The 22,821-nt window shown below is 35.7% G+C and overlaps 1 protein-coding gene and 1 pseudogene across 1 annotated transcript in view; one reads left to right on the top strand and one right to left on the bottom strand.

Annotated features, from left to right (window-relative positions):
* LOC136826604 (WD repeat-containing protein 3) overlaps positions 1-22,821 on the top strand; it is a 107,798-nt gene that overhangs the window by 27,106 nt on the left and 57,871 nt on the right. The window contains exons 4-9 of the mRNA XM_067083841.1: positions 3,194-3,288; positions 3,500-3,670; positions 5,115-5,223; positions 8,010-8,146; positions 9,210-9,403; positions 13,907-14,144. Of these exons, the coding sequence (XP_066939942.1) occupies positions 3,194-3,288; positions 3,500-3,670; positions 5,115-5,223; positions 8,010-8,146; positions 9,210-9,403; positions 13,907-14,144 (944 nt within the window). The remainder of the gene's footprint in view (positions 1-3,193; positions 3,289-3,499; positions 3,671-5,114; positions 5,224-8,009; positions 8,147-9,209; positions 9,404-13,906; positions 14,145-22,821) is intronic.
* On the bottom strand, positions 20,549-22,451 carry LOC136826430 (uncharacterized; annotated as a pseudogene).

Raw genomic sequence — 22,821 nt, 5'->3', positions numbered from 1 at the left:
CAAACCTCTGTTCATAAAACAGAGACTTAAATCAATATAGGCTCAGAAATGGCCGTTACATATGTGGTCTTGCAACATTGAAAGTGTACTATGAAAGTGAAAACTAATTATAACTACAGTCACCAAAACATTTCCTTTTAAAAATTTATACAATACCGAACATGTCAACAATTGTAGGTTTAATTGTCAGCTAAGTCTTAATTATTCTCATCATCACCACAATCCCAATACATTTGACTGTATATCTGCCTCATAAAAAAGACCATAAACATCTTTGTACATCTTTTTTTTATTAATACAATTTACTAAACACTTCACACTTACTGTCTCTCTCTCTCTCTCTCTCTCTCTCTCTCTCTCTCTCTCTCTCTCTCTCTCTCTCTCTCTCTCTCTCTCTCTCTCTCTCTCTCTCTCTCTCTCTCTCTCGTACAGTATTTATATTTACATTTATGTCATTCAATACAGTATTGCACCTAATACAGTAATGTAGTTTAACATACTGTACTGTACATATATTTTTCAGCCTGGATGTGTACATGTGTATACTCTCTCTCTCTCTCTCTCTCTCTCTCAACACTTTTCTTTTCCATAAAGAATATGGCATTTGTTGGTCTTTCTCCCTCACTCTGTCAAAATGTTATTTTTTTTATTGAGAACAACAGAGAGTGAGAGGACACTCATTATGTGGTTGTTTATCTTAATGTGATGTGAGGATGTACATATACAGTATATACATGCACTTGCACAGATTGAAAGATACTACTGCATTAAGTAATGTACAGTATTGGATAAATACAGTAATGGTACAGAGAGAGAGAGAGAGAGAGAGAGAGAGAGAGAGAGAGAGAGAGAGAGAGAGAGAGAGAGAGATAGGAGCCACAGTAGTTGTGAGGTGTTTTGTAACTTGTGCTAAAACAGATATAAGATGCTCATGGTTTTTTCATATTATGTGATATTTGGTTTACATATCTTGTAAGAATACCAAGTAAGCAGATTTACTGCAGTCAGCTACCATAAGTGTAGAGTTTTATCTTAATTTGATGCATGTGTAAATGTACACATATGTACTGAGAGAGAGAGAGGGTCCACAGTACGTGTGTAGTGTTTCATAATATGTTTCTTGTGTATGGATAGACATGCACACAAACACAACTAAAAAATAAATATGTGTAACACTACATTATTGTATTAAGTTCAGTACTACAGTAAACCCCCCGTATTCGCATTCTCACGATTCACGGACTCTCGTATTTGCGGATTTCTCTGTGGAATGTATCTACCCATTATTCGCAGAAAATTCGCCCATTCTTGGTATTTTTCACTGAGAAATATTCACTAATTACTGTATTTTCATATCATTTTCATGACTAAATGCACTTTTTGTGATAAAACTATTAAAATACTCAGGTATAAGCATTTTTAGAGGGTTTTTCTAGTGTTTAAACTATCAAAGTAGGCAGTTCTAAGTGTTTTGAGAGGGGTTTTAAGTATTTGCGGATTTTAGCTATTCGCAGGGAGGTGTGGTACGCATCCCCCGCGAATACAGGGGGTTTACTGTGAAGAAGAAGACTGTACAGTATACAGTCACTACCCAACTAACGAATGAGTTACAATCTGGATGCCCGTTTGTATCTTGAATTGTTCGTCAGTTGGTTTTTAACATGTAGTGCATAATTTTTTTTATGTTTACATCCCTGAGTTAATTAGAGAGTCACAGATTATACTGTTTTCATTGTATATTTAAATCATGCAGTATTATAAAGAATTACTAAGGATGTTAGAAAAGTAAAAAGAAGAAAATAAAATTTAGATTCATGCAACATTCAAAATTTAGTATTTTTTCCATGCATTGAAAGTTATGAACTTCGAGAGAATTTCACAGGAGCAGCGTCTGACATTGGAAGTTCATAAAATAAACAATGCACACCGCCATCTATTGACAAAAATGCATACTAAACATTTCCTATTTGGAGAGGAAATATATAAAATGGCAATTCATCAGAGAACAAGTTAAATCAGGAAGATAAAAATAAGTAGAACTGTTTTACTACTGTGAACAAGTATTTTCGTGATAGTAAGAAGACTACATGGCAGTTAATCACGAGAATTGTACTCAGGATAATTAGGGTAGGGTGTAAAGGAACAGATTCTTCTCCCTCATGTTCTTCTGTCCTTTGCAAAAATTCTTGCTAGGTAGAATAGGTGTGCAGAGCAAAGTTTAAACTTACGGGTGGCAAAGGGGAGTGCTCCGAATACAATTTTAACACGTGACCCCGAATTTTAACATGTGATCCTGTCTGTTTGTGTCTGAATGTTCATAACATGAATGTTTGTAAGTATGGTGGTGTCTGTACTGCATTAGGTAAATGTCAATGAATATATCTTGGCTGTGATATTCAACTTTTGTAGAAACCTCCAGAGTAGTGATGACATAGATCATGTCGTCTGTCTCACAAACTATGGGATGTGACATGTTCACAACCAACCCTGGATATGTTGCCATCGTAGATTTTTCCAAGTCTGTTTTCTAGTTAACTTGAATTCACGGCCATTGGTGTAAATGGAGAAGGTACTAAAGATATTTGCAAAGTTTCTTTGCTGACAGTACCATTACCAGCCATTTGTTCAGGTACTTTCTGAACCTTATATACTGTATTAGTTTCTGTGTTCCCCTGCTGCTACTGGCACAAAAACTTTTTGAAATTTGAGGTGCAATGGCCAGACCAAAGCTGAGAACTTGTTAAGACAGGATGAAGATAATTCCTAGAATTTGATTGAATTGGTTTAGGAAAATAGGTATCCTTGACACACATCAGTGTTGAGACATACCCTGGCAGAAACTACAGTTTTTATCCTGAAAGGGTCTGTAGAAAATGCTTATTTAGCTATTTGAGGTTGATGAATATGGACCACCGTCCCACATCAACCTTAGTTTGCTATCTAAGGCCTGAAACCTCTCTAGGTCTGGATTGGTGTTATTGGGACTAAAGTATGGAACTTTGTGGGTTGATGTCAACTCTGTATAGTAAAGGGTTTGTGGATGAAATATTACCTATTTTTAGTAATTATTATTTTTATTGGAGAATTTTTTTTAGTTTTTCTCAGTAGTTTGTATTTTTTAGATATTCATGATTATGATGTTACACCATATATATCTTCAGTGAATTAATAAGGAAATTGTTCTCTCCCATAGGTCATCATTCTCCAATATCATCTTTGACGTGGGACCCCCAAGGAATGAGAATTGCTTCAGGAAGTGATGATGGTGAAATTGTGGTTTGGGATGTGGTAAGTGTTTGTACATAGTTCTGTAGACTGCCAGATTTTTGTACATTGAGATTGTTTGTTTATGTTTGAAATGTATTATTTATTATTATCCAAATAAGAAGACTGATACAATTTGAATGGGTTGTTGCTCATGTTGAGATTTAGTAGACTTTTATCTTTAAACCTGAGTAATTTAAATCCAAAAGGAAAATAACAAGAAGACATTTTCTAGGTGTCTGAGAGAGGAGTAGTTCGTTTGAAAGGCCACAAAGGTAGAATTACACGTCTCCGCTTTCTCCAACACCGAAGTGTTGTTGTATCATCATGTATGGATTCATTCATCAAGTTTTGGGATGTAGAAACACATCATTGCTTCAGAACTCTAACTGGACACAGAGCTGAGGTGAGGGGTCAATGTCCATGTAAATGTTTTATTTGCTGTCTCGTTTTCAGTTACATTTAAGAATCTCGGTATCTTGTATTTGTTGCTCATAAGTTCTTACACCTAAACAGATTTGTATGTGACAGAGGTTGTATCTTAAACTAAGACTGTGTTCAGTTTTAATACCCACAGGGTATACAGTATAGTAAGCCTCTGTCCAGACTTGCTTACAGTATTTGTAATATCAAAATTATTACATAAATTTAATGGACAGGGGAATGAGGTCTGCCCCTCCTGGTAAGCAGTGAAATCCATAAAATAATGAAGATTGGCATATAGCCTACACAGTATAGTACTGTGAAGCAACTTGCTTAGCTTATAGAAATTCCATGTAAGTAATTAATAGCCTATCCTGATTGTTAGTTTCTAATTTTGTTTCAGTTTAAAATATTAATTTACTGAATTCAATTGCAGAAAAATATATGCAACCTGCTTACCAGGTATATTTACAAGATATGTAAAATGTTAAAAAATCATGCAATATTTAAAAAAAAAAACACACAATCAGACAGAGGTGAAGGGGAGCCACCATACTCAATAACATGATTCTCATGCACATATACCCAGACTTTTAAAATATGTGTATGCAACACTACATACTGTATTAAGTTCAACATACTGTATTACTTCGTTCAGTATTCTACTGTATTAAATAATTGTGAATAAAAATACTGTACCAGAAGGAGAGGTGGGGGTCTGCCACAGTACATGTAGTGTGCTCAGTAACATGATGCATGTGTACATATAGACACATGTGCATAAAGAGATTAAAAAATTAATTACTTACAGCACAAAATTTTACCTTGAAGATGACAGAATATAAACAGTGGTGCAGTAGTGTGTCAATCAAAATTCCAACAATGTACAATAAATTTTGTGTAATACATGTAGCAAGGCCCCATTGTGGTTATGGTGACATTTTAGTGTTGTTTCAAACTCATGGTTTTATAATAGACCCCTGGCTGATCTCTGACTGACAGATATCTGCTGGGGTTTGTTGAGTTCATTGGTGGTACTGTAGCACAATTTTTTTACATACTGTACTAGATTAATGACTGAAAATACTCGGGATAATCAGGTAAGGGGTTAATTGTATGCATGCATATTACATTAAAATTTCAAATTAGAATCAATAGTCTATAGAGACGCAATACTGATTTTGTTTTTTATTTAATTTTAGTTCAATCTTGTCATGCAACATCTAGATTCTTGTATTTTTGTCTAGTACTGTACTCTTTACTGCAGAATTATTAAAATTATCTGAGAAATAAGACTGAATTGCATGGTTTCATATGTTTGAAATTGATTTCTTAGATAAGGTGTATGTGATATTCAATTTAAGGATGAGTAATATGTCTTACAGTGTGTTTTGCCAAAGAAGACTGAACTGGTTTTTGTATTTTAGGTGAGAGATTTTGTTCTTCTGAAAAACGATACAAGGCTTGTGGCAGGGAGTGCAGATGCAGAATTACGTGTTTGGTCTTTACGTTTCACAGATCTTGATAAGACCTTAGGTAAGAAAATGTATTGTGTGGACAATAGATGGTTTTGTGTTTTGTTTTATTTGCATGTTAGTTATTTTTATATATATCTAAATCAAGTATGTGTAATAATGAAAAAGCAGTATGTGTGTGTGTGTATAAAATGTATAAGAGGTGGAAAGGTTTGGGACCAGTTAATCAGTTTACAGGCAGTCCCCGGTTTATGATGGGGGTTCCATGTAACGCCGCGTTGTAACCCGAAATATTGTCGAAAATCGTAAGAAACCTTACTTTTAATCATTTGGGTGTCTTATAAATGACGTAAACTGCAGTTTTATAGAGTTTTTCATTAAAAACATCCAAGTTTCACCATTCTGCCCTTTTTGGAGCCATACTTCTTCCATTGGATTGGCATCATCGGCATCGTAAACCCGGAATATGCATTGCAACCTGGGAAATGATTTTTGATGAGTACGTTTGAAGAGCATTATAATTTCGGAACTTCGTAAGCCAAGCGCATCGTAACCCAGGGACTGCCTGTAGTAGCAGATACTGGGAAAACAGAATGGTGATATGTAAGAAGGGCCTGAAAATCATTGAGAAAGATCATAGATGAAGAACTAGACCAGATGGGAATTTAGGTATAAAGTCCTTAAGGCAAAAGACAGCAGTGAGAATTAATTCCTCAGTTGATCCGTGAAGAGAAAATCTGACATGAAAACATTGATAATGATGGTGGTGAAAATAAATTACTATTGTTAAATGTCAGTTATTTTGTAATTTTTGGTACAATGCAGTTAGCAAGAATAAAGTCACTGGTAAAAGAAATAGGACGTGTTCTTTCAGGCGAGAATCCTGTAATAGAAAATCCTCCATAGTACTATGTAGGCATTATTTCCTCAGCTACCATTTTCATCCTCCTTTGCATTCACATCTCAGGCTGTACCAGCCACCACCTATTACTAGATTTTTAGTTAATTCTGACAGCCTTGCCTTTCATTTTGTAAGGTTCAATACTAATAATTTTTTAGAAATTTGTGCCAACTGTGACCAAATTATAGAATGATTTTTCTTGAATCATTAGAGCTACAGGTATTCTACTGGGTACAATTTTTTTTTTTTTTTTTTTGTCAGGCAGGCTCAAGTGAGTCTCATTCCATAGTGTTTTATTCTATTTGTTTGATTTTGTTATTTTGCAGATATATAGTTTATTATTTACTTCTGTATTTCTTTTTCTATACTGGGCTGGCTGCTTTCCCTGTTGGAGCCCTTTCTTACATAGCATTCTACTTTTTTAGGCTATTAATAATAATAATGATCATAAGCAAAAAAATATAATACTACTAATGATTCATATCATATGATGGGTCCCGTATTCATGCATTTTGACCGTTTTGCACATCTGGATTACCAATTGGTTGACTCTCTCCACTTAACTGTTTTTTGTAAAATGAGTATAACAATGAAGAACAAGAGGCATTTTGTTTGTTTTAATGTCATTGACATTCCAGTCTTTCAAATATTCTTCCTATTATTAAAACTGGGCTCACATTCATATGGAATGAGTATAAAAGGAGAGCAAATCCAAAGTAAGCTTCACCAGAATTGAATGTCTGTATGTAAAATAGGAGGAAACATAGAGAAGAAAATAACAAATAGCCTCTGTAACATACCAACAGTTAAAACAATGCATACATAACAATTAAAGTCAGAAAACTAGTCAGTGATGAATGGCACCTTAAATTACTATTTTTAATCTTTAAAATGTATGTGCACTGACATCAGTAACGCAAAAAGGGAGATAATAAAATTCGAGACAGGAATTTTGAGTTGCAGAGCTTCATAGACCGATGGGATTTGATCCATAAGTATGTTGATATTGCAGTGAGCACAGACTCTGTTTTTGAAACTGAAACTCAAATAAGCTTTTGTTGTAAAAGATTTTAAATATTACAAGCATGATTGATTGCACAACTGGGTTTTGGAGAGGAAGAGAATATTTTGGAAGTTAATGGCTAAATGGTGTTCAGTAGAGGAGTGGTTAGAGACCCCAACCCAAATACTAGAGAAGTGGATGGGATAAAGTGGCAGGTTTCATGTGAGCTAAGTGGGTCATTGCTGTCCAACCTCTCTATTTATTACTTCTTAGTGAAACTTTGGGGTTTGTCTCCCAGTTCCACCTGTAAATCCTTGTACTTCATCTCCTTTATTTTTTGGATCTCTTTAAAATGCTGTCCAGCCACTTTAACTACCTCTTTTCTTTGTCTTGAGTGCTGAATGACCAAAATGCTGTCCAGCCACTTTAACTACCTCTTTTCTTTGTCTTGAGTGCTGAATGACCATAAGTGCCTTCTTGCTTGGGTTGATAACAAAAAAAAATTCATAAATCAGCAAATCAGTCAGTTACTTATTCCAAGGATTATAAATATCACAAAGTCAGGTAGTGTGTTCCTTATTTATAAGATATCTTTAGGTTAATACAAAGTATTTGGAAAGAATTATATGAAAAGATAAAAGTAGAAAGTAGTGCAGCTGGAGCTTATGGTATATTGCAAAGAACCTTTTTGCACTGTTCATAGTTTGCTATGCAAGGCCCAACTGCAAGCAGTACCCCTAATCATATAATCTGTAGGTGGTAGTGTCTCAACAGGTGGTTGCAATAATTGCCAATCTAATACATAAAGGAATAGCTTTTGGTGATATTCTTTGGGTATGTATATTTTACTCCTATTTAACAAGAGATTGATGATTTTATATTTACATTTGTGTAGTTGCAATTAGTGCATTTTAACATTTATTTCATTGTTTCCCTATTTCAGATGATGCAGTTGGAAAAATTAAGATAGAACAAGATGATGGATCTTATGAGCCACCAGACAAGTTACGTCATCTTGGTACAGAAGGGAGTGTTGCTATGTTAACAGTTGATGAGGAAACTGGTACAAAGGATGATGCTGTATGTTGATGTTGTTTTGAATTGAGAGTATAGTGTTAGTTGAATATTATGAAATCAGGGTTAAGCCTGGTTTATGTTAAGGCATAAATAGTAAAATAGTTTGTCCTTCAGAGAGGGTTTCTCTCATTTAGTTCCTGGTACTGTCACTTTCACTTGCAGGGCATTTGTAAGGCAGTGGTAGTTTCAGCTGATAAGAGTACAAGAAAATTGTTTAGATGGCATTGCCTCATCTTATATCATCATGTATTTGATATAGTAGTCTTGCCTGATTAGGAAGTGAGAGGGATGCAGTAATGAGTGAGGTATATTCCCATGCCAGAGGCCATTGACCATTTAGAATTGCAGGAATCAAAGTATTTTCTCCAGTAAAGGAAATTTATATTTATGTACTCATATGGAAGGGTTGGAACCATGTTATTGGAATATGAAACTGGTATTGAAAGTGAAGTAAAAAATGAGTAACATTAGTTTGAATGAGATAGGTAGAGATGGCTGGACTCTCAGTAAATAAGAGCATTCCATTAATAAACAAAGCAAATCTGGTATACATACATCTAAGGCTTGAAGTTGTGTTTTATATATGAACACATTCACTACAAAGGAAATAGAGATTTTTGCTGAGATGTGTGTGTGTAGTGCATTTGAATGGAGTGCATTGGATGAAGATAGATATTGAAGAATGTTGTTTACATAGAATGAGAGTTAAATAATGCCAATGGTTTTGAGTTGTGATGAGGAGGGTGGGGGAAGATTAATCTGAAAAGTATTATGTGTGGAATTAGCAAGACAAAGTTCAGTAGGAAAGGCCTGAAAATCTTGGAGAAAAGTTATATGCAGCAGTCCAGACATCTTGAAATAAAGGCAAAAACTGCTCAAGACAGAAGAAACCAGTGAATTCTTATGCCTGGTATATTATAATTAGGTTCACATTAACAGTAAAGGCTTTTGATCATACTGTGGAAGATCAAGTAAATACTGTATGTTCAGCTGATACTTATATCAGTTAAATGTAAGAGTAAATTATGACATTTATATTTTTATAACATTTGTGGTGTTTTTGCAGAGTATATTGGAAATTGTCAAAATGGGGAGTATTCTTCGTTCTCGAGGAGACAGAGTTTGTGGTTTGCACACTGATGGCCATGTGGTAGTTTGTCATGGAACAGGAGCTTTTGTTGATATGTTTGTTGTCCTAACAGATGAAGAAACAGAAGCTAAAATTGCTAAGCGGTTAAAAAAGCAACGTAAGAGAGCAAGGTAAGTTTTCAGTGCTTTTACCATTTAATATCACCTTAGGCCACAAACAAAAACTGTTCCCAAGCATGTCGTTAGGTCGAGTTTGTATTCAAAATCAGAATAGTTATATACAGTTTATTTACCTTTTTCTGCATATATTACACTGAAATAAGTATCTAAACACAATATAATATACCAAAGCAGAATATCATACTAAATCTGAAGGAAAATGTGATATCAAATTAATCTATGCTTTATGGACTTGAATAAGCACACCATTCTAAATATAGTACACTGAAAAATCTCAAGTACAATGATGATAATAATAACATTAGTAGTAACAATGATGATATAACTACAATTAAGGTTCTGGAAGAGAGAGAGAGAATTTTTGTGTGTTCCAAATACTCGTAATGTTGAATTTTTTCATGCCAGAAGTTGATTATTTTATCATTTACTTCTTGCATGTAATGTTTTTGTACAGATTTTCCAGGAACTTCAGTGCTAGCCAAGGCTATATTACCATCAGGCCATTAGAATACAGTTTGGACATCTGTGCATTTGTTAATTAGATGACTTTAATATAAGATGCAATGATAGGGTGTAACAGCATACTGTATATGCACTTGAAAATCAATAGCAAAATATAGAATATAAATGTTGTGATGAACTTTGGCCAAGGGATCTTCATAATTTATTTAGGAACTGCTAAATCCAATGGTCCCTTGCCTTCAGAACAAATGCAAGCTGAGGTCACTTGGCTCATTTTTGCGGAATGGAAGTGACCAGGGCTACTCTTTAGCACCCAGTGTCCTCAATAGAACAGACCTTGGGTTGTGCCCTAGAGGCTTAGCTGTCATTTTGTCTTCCCTGGTTCATACTTGCTTACGCAGTGCTTCAGGAAATGGACTCTGATCTGCAGAACATAAAACTCCCTCTCTTTCAGTTGCTCTGCCAATGCTTAGTTGTTTCTCTATCCTCTGATGTGACAGTGGAAATACTGTTTCCCACAGGATACTAAGATCTGCTCCCACCATGTTGAATGCATCTGTCTGCAGGTTGAAAAACAACATTCCAATAGAAATGCTTTGAACAGAAGTCCTCTCCTTGGCTGCTGAAGCAGGAGGCATGGAGTCAGTCACAATGGCTTTGTTTCAAGCATGAGTTGTTTTTGGACTTTTTGCTGAATACGATGTCAGATTTTGCCTTCTCTCTTATGTACCCTGTGGAGGACAAGGAACAGTTCCTGAGGTTGATGTTGGGAAGAAGGACAGACCTTACTCTCACACCAGCCCATGAACCTTTAAGCAAACCTTTTCTTAATGAGATGGGATGCTTTCCTTAGTCTCTTTCCTGTACAAGTTTCTGCTGCTTAGGCTGTCTCTCATTACAGAGTGGATTTGTTCTTGCTATGTAATTGCCTTTTTTTTTTAAGCAAGGTTGAGGCATCAGTAGAGAAACAGGGCTGATGCTCAAGACTGCTATCTACTGTGCAGTTTCCTTTAAAGTTCCTTTGGAGACTTCTGTCCAGCTTTTGGGAGATGCTGTGCCATTGACACAAGGCCTAGGAAGAGGCCAGACTACTTCTAAAGTTTGACCAGCTATCCAGCATTCTTTTTCCACACTGAAGGACCAGTAGTCTTCTCAGTCCCGTTTTTTTTCCTAGACTTTGACTTTGGCCAGAAAGAGAAGCAGGGGGAAGAGGTAGGGAGTAGGATGCTGAAACTACCAGTAATCCTCTCCTGCTGCTATGCTACAAGTTGTTGGATGGCTTTCATGCCATGAGGCATTGTAGCACAACAAGGGTTAGAACCCTGGGTAGTCTGTGTCCTCTAGAATAGTTACAGACTATCTTTCAAGGATTGATGCCATCCTGATCTTAATTTAGTCTCCTGGATCGTCAAAGTCTCTGAAGGTTGTCTTCTTGGGTGCAGACAATGCTGGACCATGGTGTGGTGGCGTCATTGATGATTGCTCTCCAGACTTACAGTCAGTTCTTCCTGATGGAAGAGTGACACCAGTTTCAGTAGCCATAATCAGTCAATCAATCCTAGTGGAAGAGGTGACTGGGAGCTAGAGGTAGGTCATCAGTCTCTCTGGTGAATGTTTTGCTTATTAAACTCATTTCAGCAAGTAAACCCTTGTCAATTTCCATCGGGGGCCAGATGCTTTTGATAGATCTGAGGGATGCATATTTCCAGATATCCACCCATCAGGACAATCAGTGACATCTTCACTTTGTCTGTGATGGCATAGTCTTTCAATTCAAGGCTCTGTGGTTTGGGCTATTGAGTGCCCCACTAGTGTTAATGTGAGTTAGTGTTCACTGTAGTGCATTAGACCTTGTGTGGGATCTGTCTGCTTCAGTGGAGGGTGTTACAACCTGGGGATTGTAAAATTGAAAAATTTGGACCTTCATCCCAAGCAACAGTGAAGTATCTGGGCATACTGATTGATATAGTAGCAGCAAGAGTCTTTCTTGTGGACTCTTGTATCAGCAGGTTCAGGGAGGTATTAGTGCAATTCATTTCTCAACAGGAATAACCTACTTGGCTTTGTCACTTTTCATCTGTGGGGAAGCTCCTTCCTCAATTGTGGATCCAGCTGCACTTTTCATTGGTGCCTGGAGTAACACTAGTAACATGCATCACATGGATCCACCTGCACTCACTTCAGAGGTGTCTGGAGCAGTACTGGTCACCTGTGTCTTGTCCTCTGACACCCCATGCTTATGTGCCAGGAAATGGAGGATGATTTAGTGTAATGGTTGGATGACAGGAGCCTCCCTGTGAGAATTCCATGGAAGTCCCCCCTTCCAGGGAAATCTTTTAGACACTGAAGATGGGTGGGGTGCTTACCTGGATACACAGCACGTAAGCATTGCAGGATCAGTTGATGGGCCACTCTTTCTGCCCGAGTTTGCATCTGAGAAGTTCCTCATAAATACTAGGGGGAGCCATGCCCCTGACTTTGTGAGCTCTTGCACATGCTATGAAGCCCCCACCATTGAAAGACAGCTCACATACCTGGTTAATGACCTCATGATTCCAGAAAAGGATTTTTTTTTTTTGTTTGGTTACTTCCTTTTTTGGCCAACTGGTACTAAAGAACAGATGCCAACACTTAAGGACCAAGATTTTGGTTCCAGTGTGGATAGCACCTCAGAACTCTCGCTGGACACAAAAGCATCTTGTTGCAATCATCAGTAACAAAGTCTTGTAGGGAGGAGATAAAAAAATCTTGAATCTCTTGTCTGGAACTGACAGGCTCTGATTATCTGCTACAAACTCAGGAACAAATGAGAATGAGAGGGATTCCCAGCCATCCTAGTGCTGCACTTTCAGAGTGTGTAGCTTGCACACAAGCCCTTGAATACTTTCTCCTCAGACCTGTGGCAATGGCTGAACATATGTAGCTGCCTGAGTTCTGCTAGGACAGAACAGCATCTCACCTTAGGTTTACTGTAGTGAAAGGCCAGTTGAATGAAAGGAGACTGGTACCTGTATCCATTTCTTTATCGTCTTCTATCGAGCAGCCTTAGGCCATGTATTGGCTGAGTCAGGTGCAGGTGAATTACACAACAAAGTTTCCTATCTCTGACTAATTAGTAGTCATTAGATTCCTTCAGTCTCCCTTTTTATGGGGGTTGAGTGAGTGGTTGAGTATTATCATCTTGGATTTTGCAGTAACATTGTTGCTACCTTCTGAACTTGTCTCCCTACCTTACATGGGAAACCTTAGTTCTCGTAAATACCCTAGAGCATGGCTAATTACAAGCCAAACTCTGGTATGGGGCTTTTTCAGAATCAACATAAATTATTCCAGATTGTACAGGTGAGTTATCCTTCCCTATGACTAGTATGGGAAGAATAACACCAGTCTTCATATAAAAGATGAGGGTTTGTATTTTTGTAGGAAAAAATAGCAAATTCAGTGTACTAATCTGAAGTCTTCTATCATAATCCCACTATTAACCGACCTTGCATTTGTCTTAGCTGCTAGAGGAAAATGTGGCACTGATAATTGAGTCAGTGGATGGACCCCCACATTATCGCTCATCTGCTAGTTAAGTACCTTCCTACTAACCTTTTCACAGAGGTAATACATACAAATGACTTCAGGTTTGTACACGTAGGGAAAAAAAAGCAGATTATCATAAATTTGGCAATATCTGTAAGGTGGATGTGTTTTGCTAAAGCTTTTTCATTGCTTCTCTAGTTTCCTACTATGCTTTCTCGTTACTTCACATTATTTACTTTATATTTTATGTTATTTTTCACTTATGTACATAAGTTTACTGGTGACTTTTGTTTGTTGCTGTGATTATATGTAAGTTTACTGGTGACTTTTGTTTGTTGCTGTGATTTACATTTTGATATCTAGGTTATTGTGTTCTTTCATTCTTAATTGTTTTCTTCATTTACATACTTTTAATTCTTATATTGATAAGGGTGTCAGACTGTGGAGTTCAGTAATGATTTTTAGTAAGTATTTTGCTGATACTGGTATTATCTTTTTCCACAGAGAAGCTGGGGAAGAGTTTCAAGAAGATGGCACGCCAAAGTTAGTGGATGAAATTAAGAAATTACCCCAAATTAAAGCTTGTAATAAATTACTAGGAGTTCATGCATTCTCTGACAAGATGGGCATCATGAAATTAGTTACTCTTCATGTTGATAATAGTTTGGCTCTTTTCCAAAAAAGTGTGGACACCAAGGATGATGTAAATGAACAGGCAGATTCTAAAGGAAAAGTAGACCCAGTAAGTTTATTGGTAGTTTTTAATTTTTTTGCTGATTTATTCTCCTTCTCAGCTTGTTCCCTTTCTAGAAGTGGGTCTGTCTTCGCTTAAGGTTTCGGGGTTATTGATATACTTTTCCTGTAGGATGGACTTGGATTGGGAATCCCTGTCTGTTTCATTCTCTACCATAAATTTTTTTAAAAGTTGAAGACTTTTTTACTAATTGAAAAGTTGATTCAGTGTTTCATGTTTAAGCACTAACCAGGGATATTTGGCTTAATTGTTAAGTATAGTGGTACCTCATTTTTTGAATGTATGTCGAACAATTCCGTTTTTTGACCGAAATTTTTGAAGAAATTTTGTGGTGCTTGCTGGACAAATACTTGTACTTTGACCTGACCAATTATCTTGTTATACTAGTACTCAACGTCCTACTACGTCCTATGAGAAAAACAAAGGCAATAACCCGCATGGTTTTTCCTTTACTGTTATGTACATAAAGTGCAAGCATAGTATATAGTTTAATGATAACCAGATTCGACAAATTAGATAAAAGTATAAAGCATTTCACAATAAAATTTAACATAAAAGATGAAAAAAATCATATGTCACTGCAGTGACACGCTGCTGACTTGAGATGGAGGGAGCGTTTATACTGTTGAGGAGAGGAGAAAAGACTGTAAAAACATTACTGTATGTACGTAACAGCAGTAACAATTCACATAAGAAAAATAAAAGAAGGGAATTTCATAATAAATGTGACATAATGATATGTATAAAAGCAATCAAGTGCAATACAGTAACAATAAAAAATCGAAAGAGTCTTTTTTGAGCAAGCATTCGGGACTGCACCAGGCTGGGATGATTTTTCTCTCACTGTGTTTCACCCGTTTGCTTTCAGTTACACTCAATTTGCCTGAATCACTTCTTTTTGTTAACATACCCCGTAGGGTAGTAGTGCCGTCAGTGCACCTCATGCAGTGCACTGTAGGCATTACTCAAGGTTCTTTGCAGCATGCCTTCGGCCCCTAGCTGCAACCCCTTTCTTTCCTTGTACTGTACCTCCTTTCATATTCTCTTTCTTCCATTTTACTTTCCACCCTCTCCTAGCAACTGATTACACCTTTCAAAATTTTACTGTCAGTTTTTGTTTCAGCACTGAATGACCTCATTGGTCCCAGTGCTTGGCCTTTGGCCTAAATTCTATAGTCAATTCAATTCAGTTTTTGTTATGGCAAAATACCTATTGAGTGACGCTTTTTACGATTTTTAACCTTGTAAAAGTAACTCATCCCCACATCATGAAACACACTGGTGCCACGTTCAGCTTCTGCACGCCTTGGATCGTTTGTTTAAACGACTTCCTTGTGAAAAGTTACTTGATCTCTCTTTCCTTTTCTTACTTACATTGTTACTTATTACTTGTTTACAAAATCCTCATGTTTATGGGATTATAATTGTAAATTCTGCCATTTGCTAAAAGTAAGTTGATGTGTTGTGGCATAATTAATCTCCATCTTGCACTCAAGTTCCAAGTGTAAAAAAAAAAATTGACAATCATACACGTATGAGGGATTGTTTTCACATCTGCCAGCTCTCTCTCTCTCTCTCTCTCTCTCTCTCTCTCTCTCTCTCTCTCTCTCTCTCTCTCTCTCTCTCTCTCTCTCTCTCTCTCTCTCTCTTTTAACCCTTAAACGCCTGTTGGATGTAGCAAACGTCGACTAAAATTGTCTGTTGAATGCTGAGTGGACGTAGCAAACGTCGAGTACAAAAAATTTCAACCTTCGGTCAACTTTGACTCGACCGAAATGGTCGAAAAATGCAATTGTAAGCTAAAACTCTTACATTCTAGTAATATTCAATCATGTACCTTCATTTTGCAACAAATTGGAAGTCTCTAGCACAATATTTCGATTTATGGTGAATTTTTGAAAAAACCCTTAGCTTACGCCCGCGCGGTAACTCAGCCGAAAATTTCAGAAATTCTTTCGTCATTTTGTCGTAATTTTTGCACTGTTCTATATTAGCCGTTACATAAAGTTTTATATATGAAAATTTGTGCAATTTCATGTACAATACAACAGAAAATAACTCATGGTTGTAGCTTTTATCAGTTTGGAAATATTTTCATATAAATCACGATAACTGCCAAAATTTCAACCTTCGGTCAACTTTGACTCGACCGAAATGGTAAAAAAATGCAATTGTAAGCTAAAACTCTTACATTCTAGTAATATTAATCATTTACCTTCATTTTGCAACCAATTGGAAGTCTTTAGCACAATATTTCGATTTATGGTGAATTTTTGAAAAAAACTTTTTCCTTACGTCCGCGCCAGAAATTCTTTTGTCACGTTGTCGTAATGTTTGCACTTTTTTATATTAGTCGTTACATAAAGTTTTATATATGGAAATGTGCGCAATTTCATGTAGAATACAACAGAAAATAACTCATGGTTGTAGCTTTTATCAGTTTTGAAATATTTTCATATAAATCACGATAACTGCCAAAATTTCAAGCTTCAGTCAACTTTAACTCGACCGAAATGGTAAAAAAACGCAATTATAAGCTAAAACTCTTACATTCTAGTAATATTCAATCATGTACCCTCATTTTGCAACAAACTGGAAGTCTCTAGCACAATATTTCGATTTATGGTGAATTTCTGAAAAAAAATTTTTTTCCTAACATCTGCTGGTAACTCGGCCGAACATCTCAGAAATTCTTTAAATCATGTTGTCGTAATGTTTGCATCATTTTACATTAGTCGTTACATAAACTTTTATATATGAAAATGTGTGCAATTTCATGTAGAATACAACAGAAATTAGCTCATGGTTGTAGCTTTTATCAGTTTTGAAATATTTTCACATAAATCACGATAACTGCCAAAATTTCAACATTCAGTCAACTTTAACTCGACCGAAATGGTAAAAAAACGCAATTGTAAGCTAAAACTCTTACATTCTAGTAATATTCAATCGTTTACCTTCATTTTGCAATAAATTGGAAGTCTCTAGCACAATATTTCAATTTATGGTGAATTTTTAAAAAAAACATTTTCCTTACGTCTGCGCGTAACTCGGCCGAACATCTCAGAAATTCTTTCGTCTCGTTGTCGTAATATTTGCACTGCTTTATATTAGTCGTTACATAAAGTTTTATATATGAAAATGTGCACAATTTCATTTACAATACAACAAAAAATAACTCATGGTTGTTGCTATTATCAGTTTTGAAATATTTTCATATAAATCACGATAAATATAAAAAATTCGACTTTCAACTTTAACTCGACCGAAATGGTCGAAAACTGCAATTGTAAGCTAAAACACTTACAGTCTAGTAATATTCAATCAATTAGCTTCATTTTTCAACAAACGGGAAGTCTCTAGCACAATATTTCGATTTATGGTGAATTTTTGAAAAAAAAAATTTTTACGTCCGAGCGTTACAAATTCATGCATCATTTTGTGATAATATTTTCTCTGTGTTGCTTTGATCGTTTTAAAATTTGTTATATACCAAAATCATCGCAATTTAGTGTACTATACAACTAAAAAAAATTAACTCATTACCTTTAACCATTTTGCTTACAGCGTGATTTGTATACAATTATATATGAGTTTTTTTTTTTTTTTGCTGTCATATATTCCAATATTTATATATGATAATGATATTTTTTTCATTTCTGATGGTTGCATACTAAACTCCAGGCAATGACAAAAAAATGGGCCAAAAATGAACTCTTAATCTTAAAAACTAAGCGTGCTGTGATTTTTTGAAAAAACTTTTTTCGCTTCTGCGCTAACTCACGAATGCGCGGGCATACGGAGACGTTTTTTGTAAATAGGGCTTCGGCGTTAAAGGGTTAACATACACGCAATCGGACACACACACACTCACTATCAATTCCTTTGATTATCCTAGCAAAATGTGAATGAAATTGATATTGTTACCAACCTTTGGCTACTGCAGGCATTTCAGCTTCCTTGAGGGGATCCCGTCTCTTCTCCGCCAATCCCATCCGGCCGCGCACCATTTTCACCAAACAGTTTGTAAATCAAATTTGTAGCTTGTAACATGGAAACAGGTTTCAAAAATTTTACTTTGTATAGCTTACTGTTTTATTTTATTAATTTACACTCTTAATTTAACTTTGAACACATTAATAATAGAAAAAACTTTAAAAGGGGGAATTTTTGGTTGGGTTGGAACAAATAATCCTGATTCCCTAAATTTCTTATGGGGAAATTTGTTTCATATTTTGATCATATTACATTTTGACCAGCCTTCTGGAATGGATTAAGTTCAAAGTCTTAGGTACTACTGTATTTCTAACATATCAAATTCTGCAGAATTTTTTTGTTTAAAGATGACTTTTCATCTAATATATGACAAGGCAGCTTTAACACTATCCTTGGTGTCATAATTATCGAGTTTTATATTTCACTCCAGCCCTTACTCTTTCCTACCTAAGCTCTACTCATCTTCACTAAACATCTGCAGATTCTTGATGTAATGCAGACTCTATGAACACCTTGCCTATTTCGCTCATTAATTCGAATAATGTCATATCTCAAAAATCCTCATTTTTCACTAGAGAGTATTTACCTTTTGACACATGATTACAAATATTAAGCCAGCGATTGAAAAACTCTGTATTGACTTATTTGATGCAAAATTTGTTAGTGAAGAGAACTAAGGCAGTCTAGACTTAATTTTTTCAAATTTAAATATTATTATAGCAGTTTTAATAAACATGATACGAACTTGTGACGTTATGAATCCAAAACTAAAGACAAAGTTGATAATAACAACAAATAATACGTTATATCTACAAAACTATTGTGTTTTAAAGGAAGGATTTTTAGTAAAGTGAATAAAATGACGCTCCTTCATTGTAGTTAGCAAATGATAAGGACAAGAAAAACGCTGAATAAACTTTCAGATTTATTCTGTAAAACATAGCAAAATAATCAGCATCTCTTGAATAAAAAAATAATTCTCATTTATAAGCAGAGACAAAAACATAAGAAATAACTTTGGTCATTTTAAGCCTCAACGAGACCTTTATTAGACTAGAACTAAGTCTTGGAAATAGCAACATTATAGATAGAAAAAAGAGCAAACATAAATGTTTATTCATGTATCTATGAAAGAAAGAAAATAATAATTCCCATCCATGAACATAGAAAAAACATAAGCGATGTGAAATAACATCTCATAAAGTTTTTAGCTACCTGTTTAATTATTACCTTTGGCAATTTTATGCTTTTGGTGAACGTTTCTTAGACTAAAATAGTTGAACAGACAAAAATGCATTGTAACAGAAGTATCTAATGAAAGAAACAAATAAGTAGATGTTCTAAAGGTTTTCATAGAAGGGCTTGTACTGTTTAGGGATCAGATTCTCAGTGCACAATTTCATTAAGCCATCTTTCTTGGCTTGGGATATTCCAGGCTTCGAATTGTAACAAGGTATCAGTGTCACACCGTCACTCTTCTTCTTTTTAAGTACAATCACTTCATGAAAATCCTTCTGATAAGAGTTTTTGCAGAAAACTGAGCAGGGTGACTCAAGCTTGATAATTTCAAAGCTTTAATCTGGTTCATCTTGATGCCTTTCATGTTCAAAGAACCCAAATCTGTTGCAATCAGTTTTATGTTAAGAAATCTTCAAAGGTCATTTCTTTTACTTTGAATGGTTCTCCCCTCTTTTTTGCTGTTCTGATTCCGGTAATGAAAGTTTCAGGCAGGAAAATTGGCCCACTTTTTCAAAGCCTTTTCATATTTCGTTCAATGAGCGAATGGGCAGAATCGCCCTCATTCTGGGTGTGCCCTCGAATCAAGTACTTGTGAGTAACAGATTTAATATTCAAGAAGTTGACTGCGTATAGGTACAATGAGAGCATGAATTTGTTTTTCTGCTGGCCACCACAATTATCAGAATAGAATGTTATATCAGTAATTCCCTTTTCTGAGCATTTTTTCATGAAATCTAGTACACAGCTACCCAATTCATTCACGCCTCTGTGACCATTTGATTCGTCCCACACATAGCAATAACATTCATTGGACTTTAAATCATAGATAGTGAAGTTCAGAACGTTGAGCTTTGATGTATAGTAGAAGTGAGAAACTTCTCCTTTGGGAAGAGAGAGACTGCTTGTAGGTCATACACTGCGACAGCATGGGTAGATGGAGTAGTTGTTTTGTCCACATTTTTTTCGTTTCTGGAGAGCTGCTTCTCTAAGTGATGTTGGTCATAATTTTCTTTCAAACTCTGTTTCTCAGCATCGGTTGCATTATGAAACGCCTCACAGGTATCACATTGGTCTTTTTTAGGGCTGAAAAATGAAATATTGTATTCATTTTTGAATATGTTATAGTAGTAGGCATAATTTACATATTCAACTTTTCTTCTTTACAAATGTTCACATAGTCTCTATGAAGTTCTGCAACTGTTTTACTGCCATCTATGAATTCTCTCGATGTATTTGCTCTCATGTAGTGGCTTTCTATTCTTGGGATGGAATCGATGTGTTGTCGTACTTTGTCCACAGTAGATTGGTCGAGACCTTTAGTCTTGGTGTGCTGTCCTCTTTTTTCAGGCTCCATAAGGACTCCTACCACTTTTGCCCTTTTCTCTTGTACTGTGCGAATAGGCCTGTCGTTGATATCTAAAGTATTTTTGAAAAATAATTTGCAAACTCTCTTTTTTTCACCATCAACATTGAAGAAAAAAGCATTATTCAGGTTCCTTGGAGGTCGCTTTCCACCAACACGAATATATCTGTAAGAGGGCTCGATTTGTTCCATGCAATTTAATATGAATAATCGTTGCTTCTCTAAAGATCCTAATTGCCAATAATCACTAAATATGGTTTCTCTCTTTCATTTGAAAAGGTTGAAAAGCACTTAAGCCTACATTTTTTCAGTGCAAGGAGGCTTCATTGCTCTTGCAGGTCTCTCCCGGTGATTCTTGGGCGCCATCTTGTAAGATTTTCCTTCATTTCTAAGTTTTTCTGTGCATTTCTGTACCATGTTTGTGGGTTTCTCTTTCTTTTAAAACCTTGTTTCTTCGCTGGACTATTGAAGATGCCTTCTGTACCACTTTGATCTCCTGAATATTCATCACTATCATTACTCTGGTCTTTTTCTGTAGTACCCAATAATTCTGGCTCGGGAACATAATTTTTGTCTTTAACAGAATCGTCTGAATCCACTAAAGCAGAGGAGGAAGTGCTTGATTCTGAGGAAGAACTGCTTGATTCTGAGGAAGAACTGCTTGATTCTGAGGAAGAACTGCTTGATTCGTCATCAGACGTGTCCTTAGGCAATTGAACATTAGAATCAAGGTAGTAGTTCTCGCCCAAATCAGAAGTGGTAAAATGTTCTTCATTAGAAACTAAGTTTATGTGGGCTTTAGAAGTAGATGGTTCTCCTTCCAAAGAGGTGTGAGAGTCCTCATCCATGTTCTTACTCTGCCTTTGCAAAGAGTCACTGGCTCTTTCTTGTAACGATCTAAAAATGGAAATAAAGAAGTTAGCATGAGAATATATATATATATTTTTAATGCGTGGAAAAATTCAAAGATGCTAACAATTTGAAACAAAGAAGTTAGCAAGAGAATTTTTTAACCCTATTTAGATCTGGTTTTCTTGCTCTGTCTGTGGGGCGTGTTATCAGTTGAAATCAAATATATTCAAATTTCCTTATTATCAAGTTGTGATTTAATTTTTTTTTAAGCTGTAAACTGATGGGATAAGCTCCTGGCTTTCATCTAGCCCATGGTTGTGAAAAAAGAGAAAAACAAAGGGACTCAAGACTTTAGGTGATGATAGACCTGTCTCTTGAAGGAAGAAAGATTATAAGTATCAGGAAAAACACCTGCAGGAAGATTGTTCCAAAGCCTAGAAGTGGTAGGGAAGAAATATTTTTAATAACATGCGAGAAGTACCATTTTCTAATATATTCATGTGCAAAAATATTCATAATATCTGCTCTCAAACGTAGTGGCAGAAATAAATGAAATAATTTTGAGAACAGCTATGGAGGCCATTGCAGGGAGAGAAACAAAAAAATCAGGATAGCACACAAAAATCACAAGTATTTTTCAATGAGGAATTCAGTTGTAACAGGATAGAAAGTGAGCTTGTTATGAGTTCAAAAATAATACACCAGATAGGATTAAAGCAGCAAATATTTACGACTTAATACTCATAGATTAATCACAAATTACCTGTGTCAGCATCGTTGGAAATTAGCTTTAGGCCTATGCCATGGCTATTCTTCGCTAGAGCTAACTTCAGAAATTTTTCCCGCGTCCATTCATTTTATTGAACACAGATGGAGTGGGCAATATCTGCAAAAAAACTAATAGTTTTCAGACAATCGGCACATCTTTGCTAGATTGGTTGAATGTTAGTGGCTATAGTGTCATAATTCAAAATAATTTTAATGAATTATTTCACACGTCTTCATACTTCAGATTTAAAACGACCCATTTCTACCTAAAGTTCAATCAAAAGGCACCTTTACATCCTAATTTTGCGACAATAATGACACATCTACAGATAACCAACAAGAGTGTCCGCATTTTCAGTTGCAGAATGTATCATTTTGTTTACACCCAACAAGGGTGTCTGCATTTTCAGTTGCATGTTGTATCATTTTGAAATAGTTTCCAAAGCA

Source organism: Macrobrachium rosenbergii, chromosome 41 (assembly GCF_040412425.1).
Source record: "Macrobrachium rosenbergii isolate ZJJX-2024 chromosome 41, ASM4041242v1, whole genome shotgun sequence".
Taxonomy (NCBI): domain Eukaryota; kingdom Metazoa; phylum Arthropoda; class Malacostraca; order Decapoda; family Palaemonidae; genus Macrobrachium; species Macrobrachium rosenbergii.
Note: the sequence above shows the minus strand (reverse complement) of the source record. Positions and strands in the feature narration are given on the sequence as shown.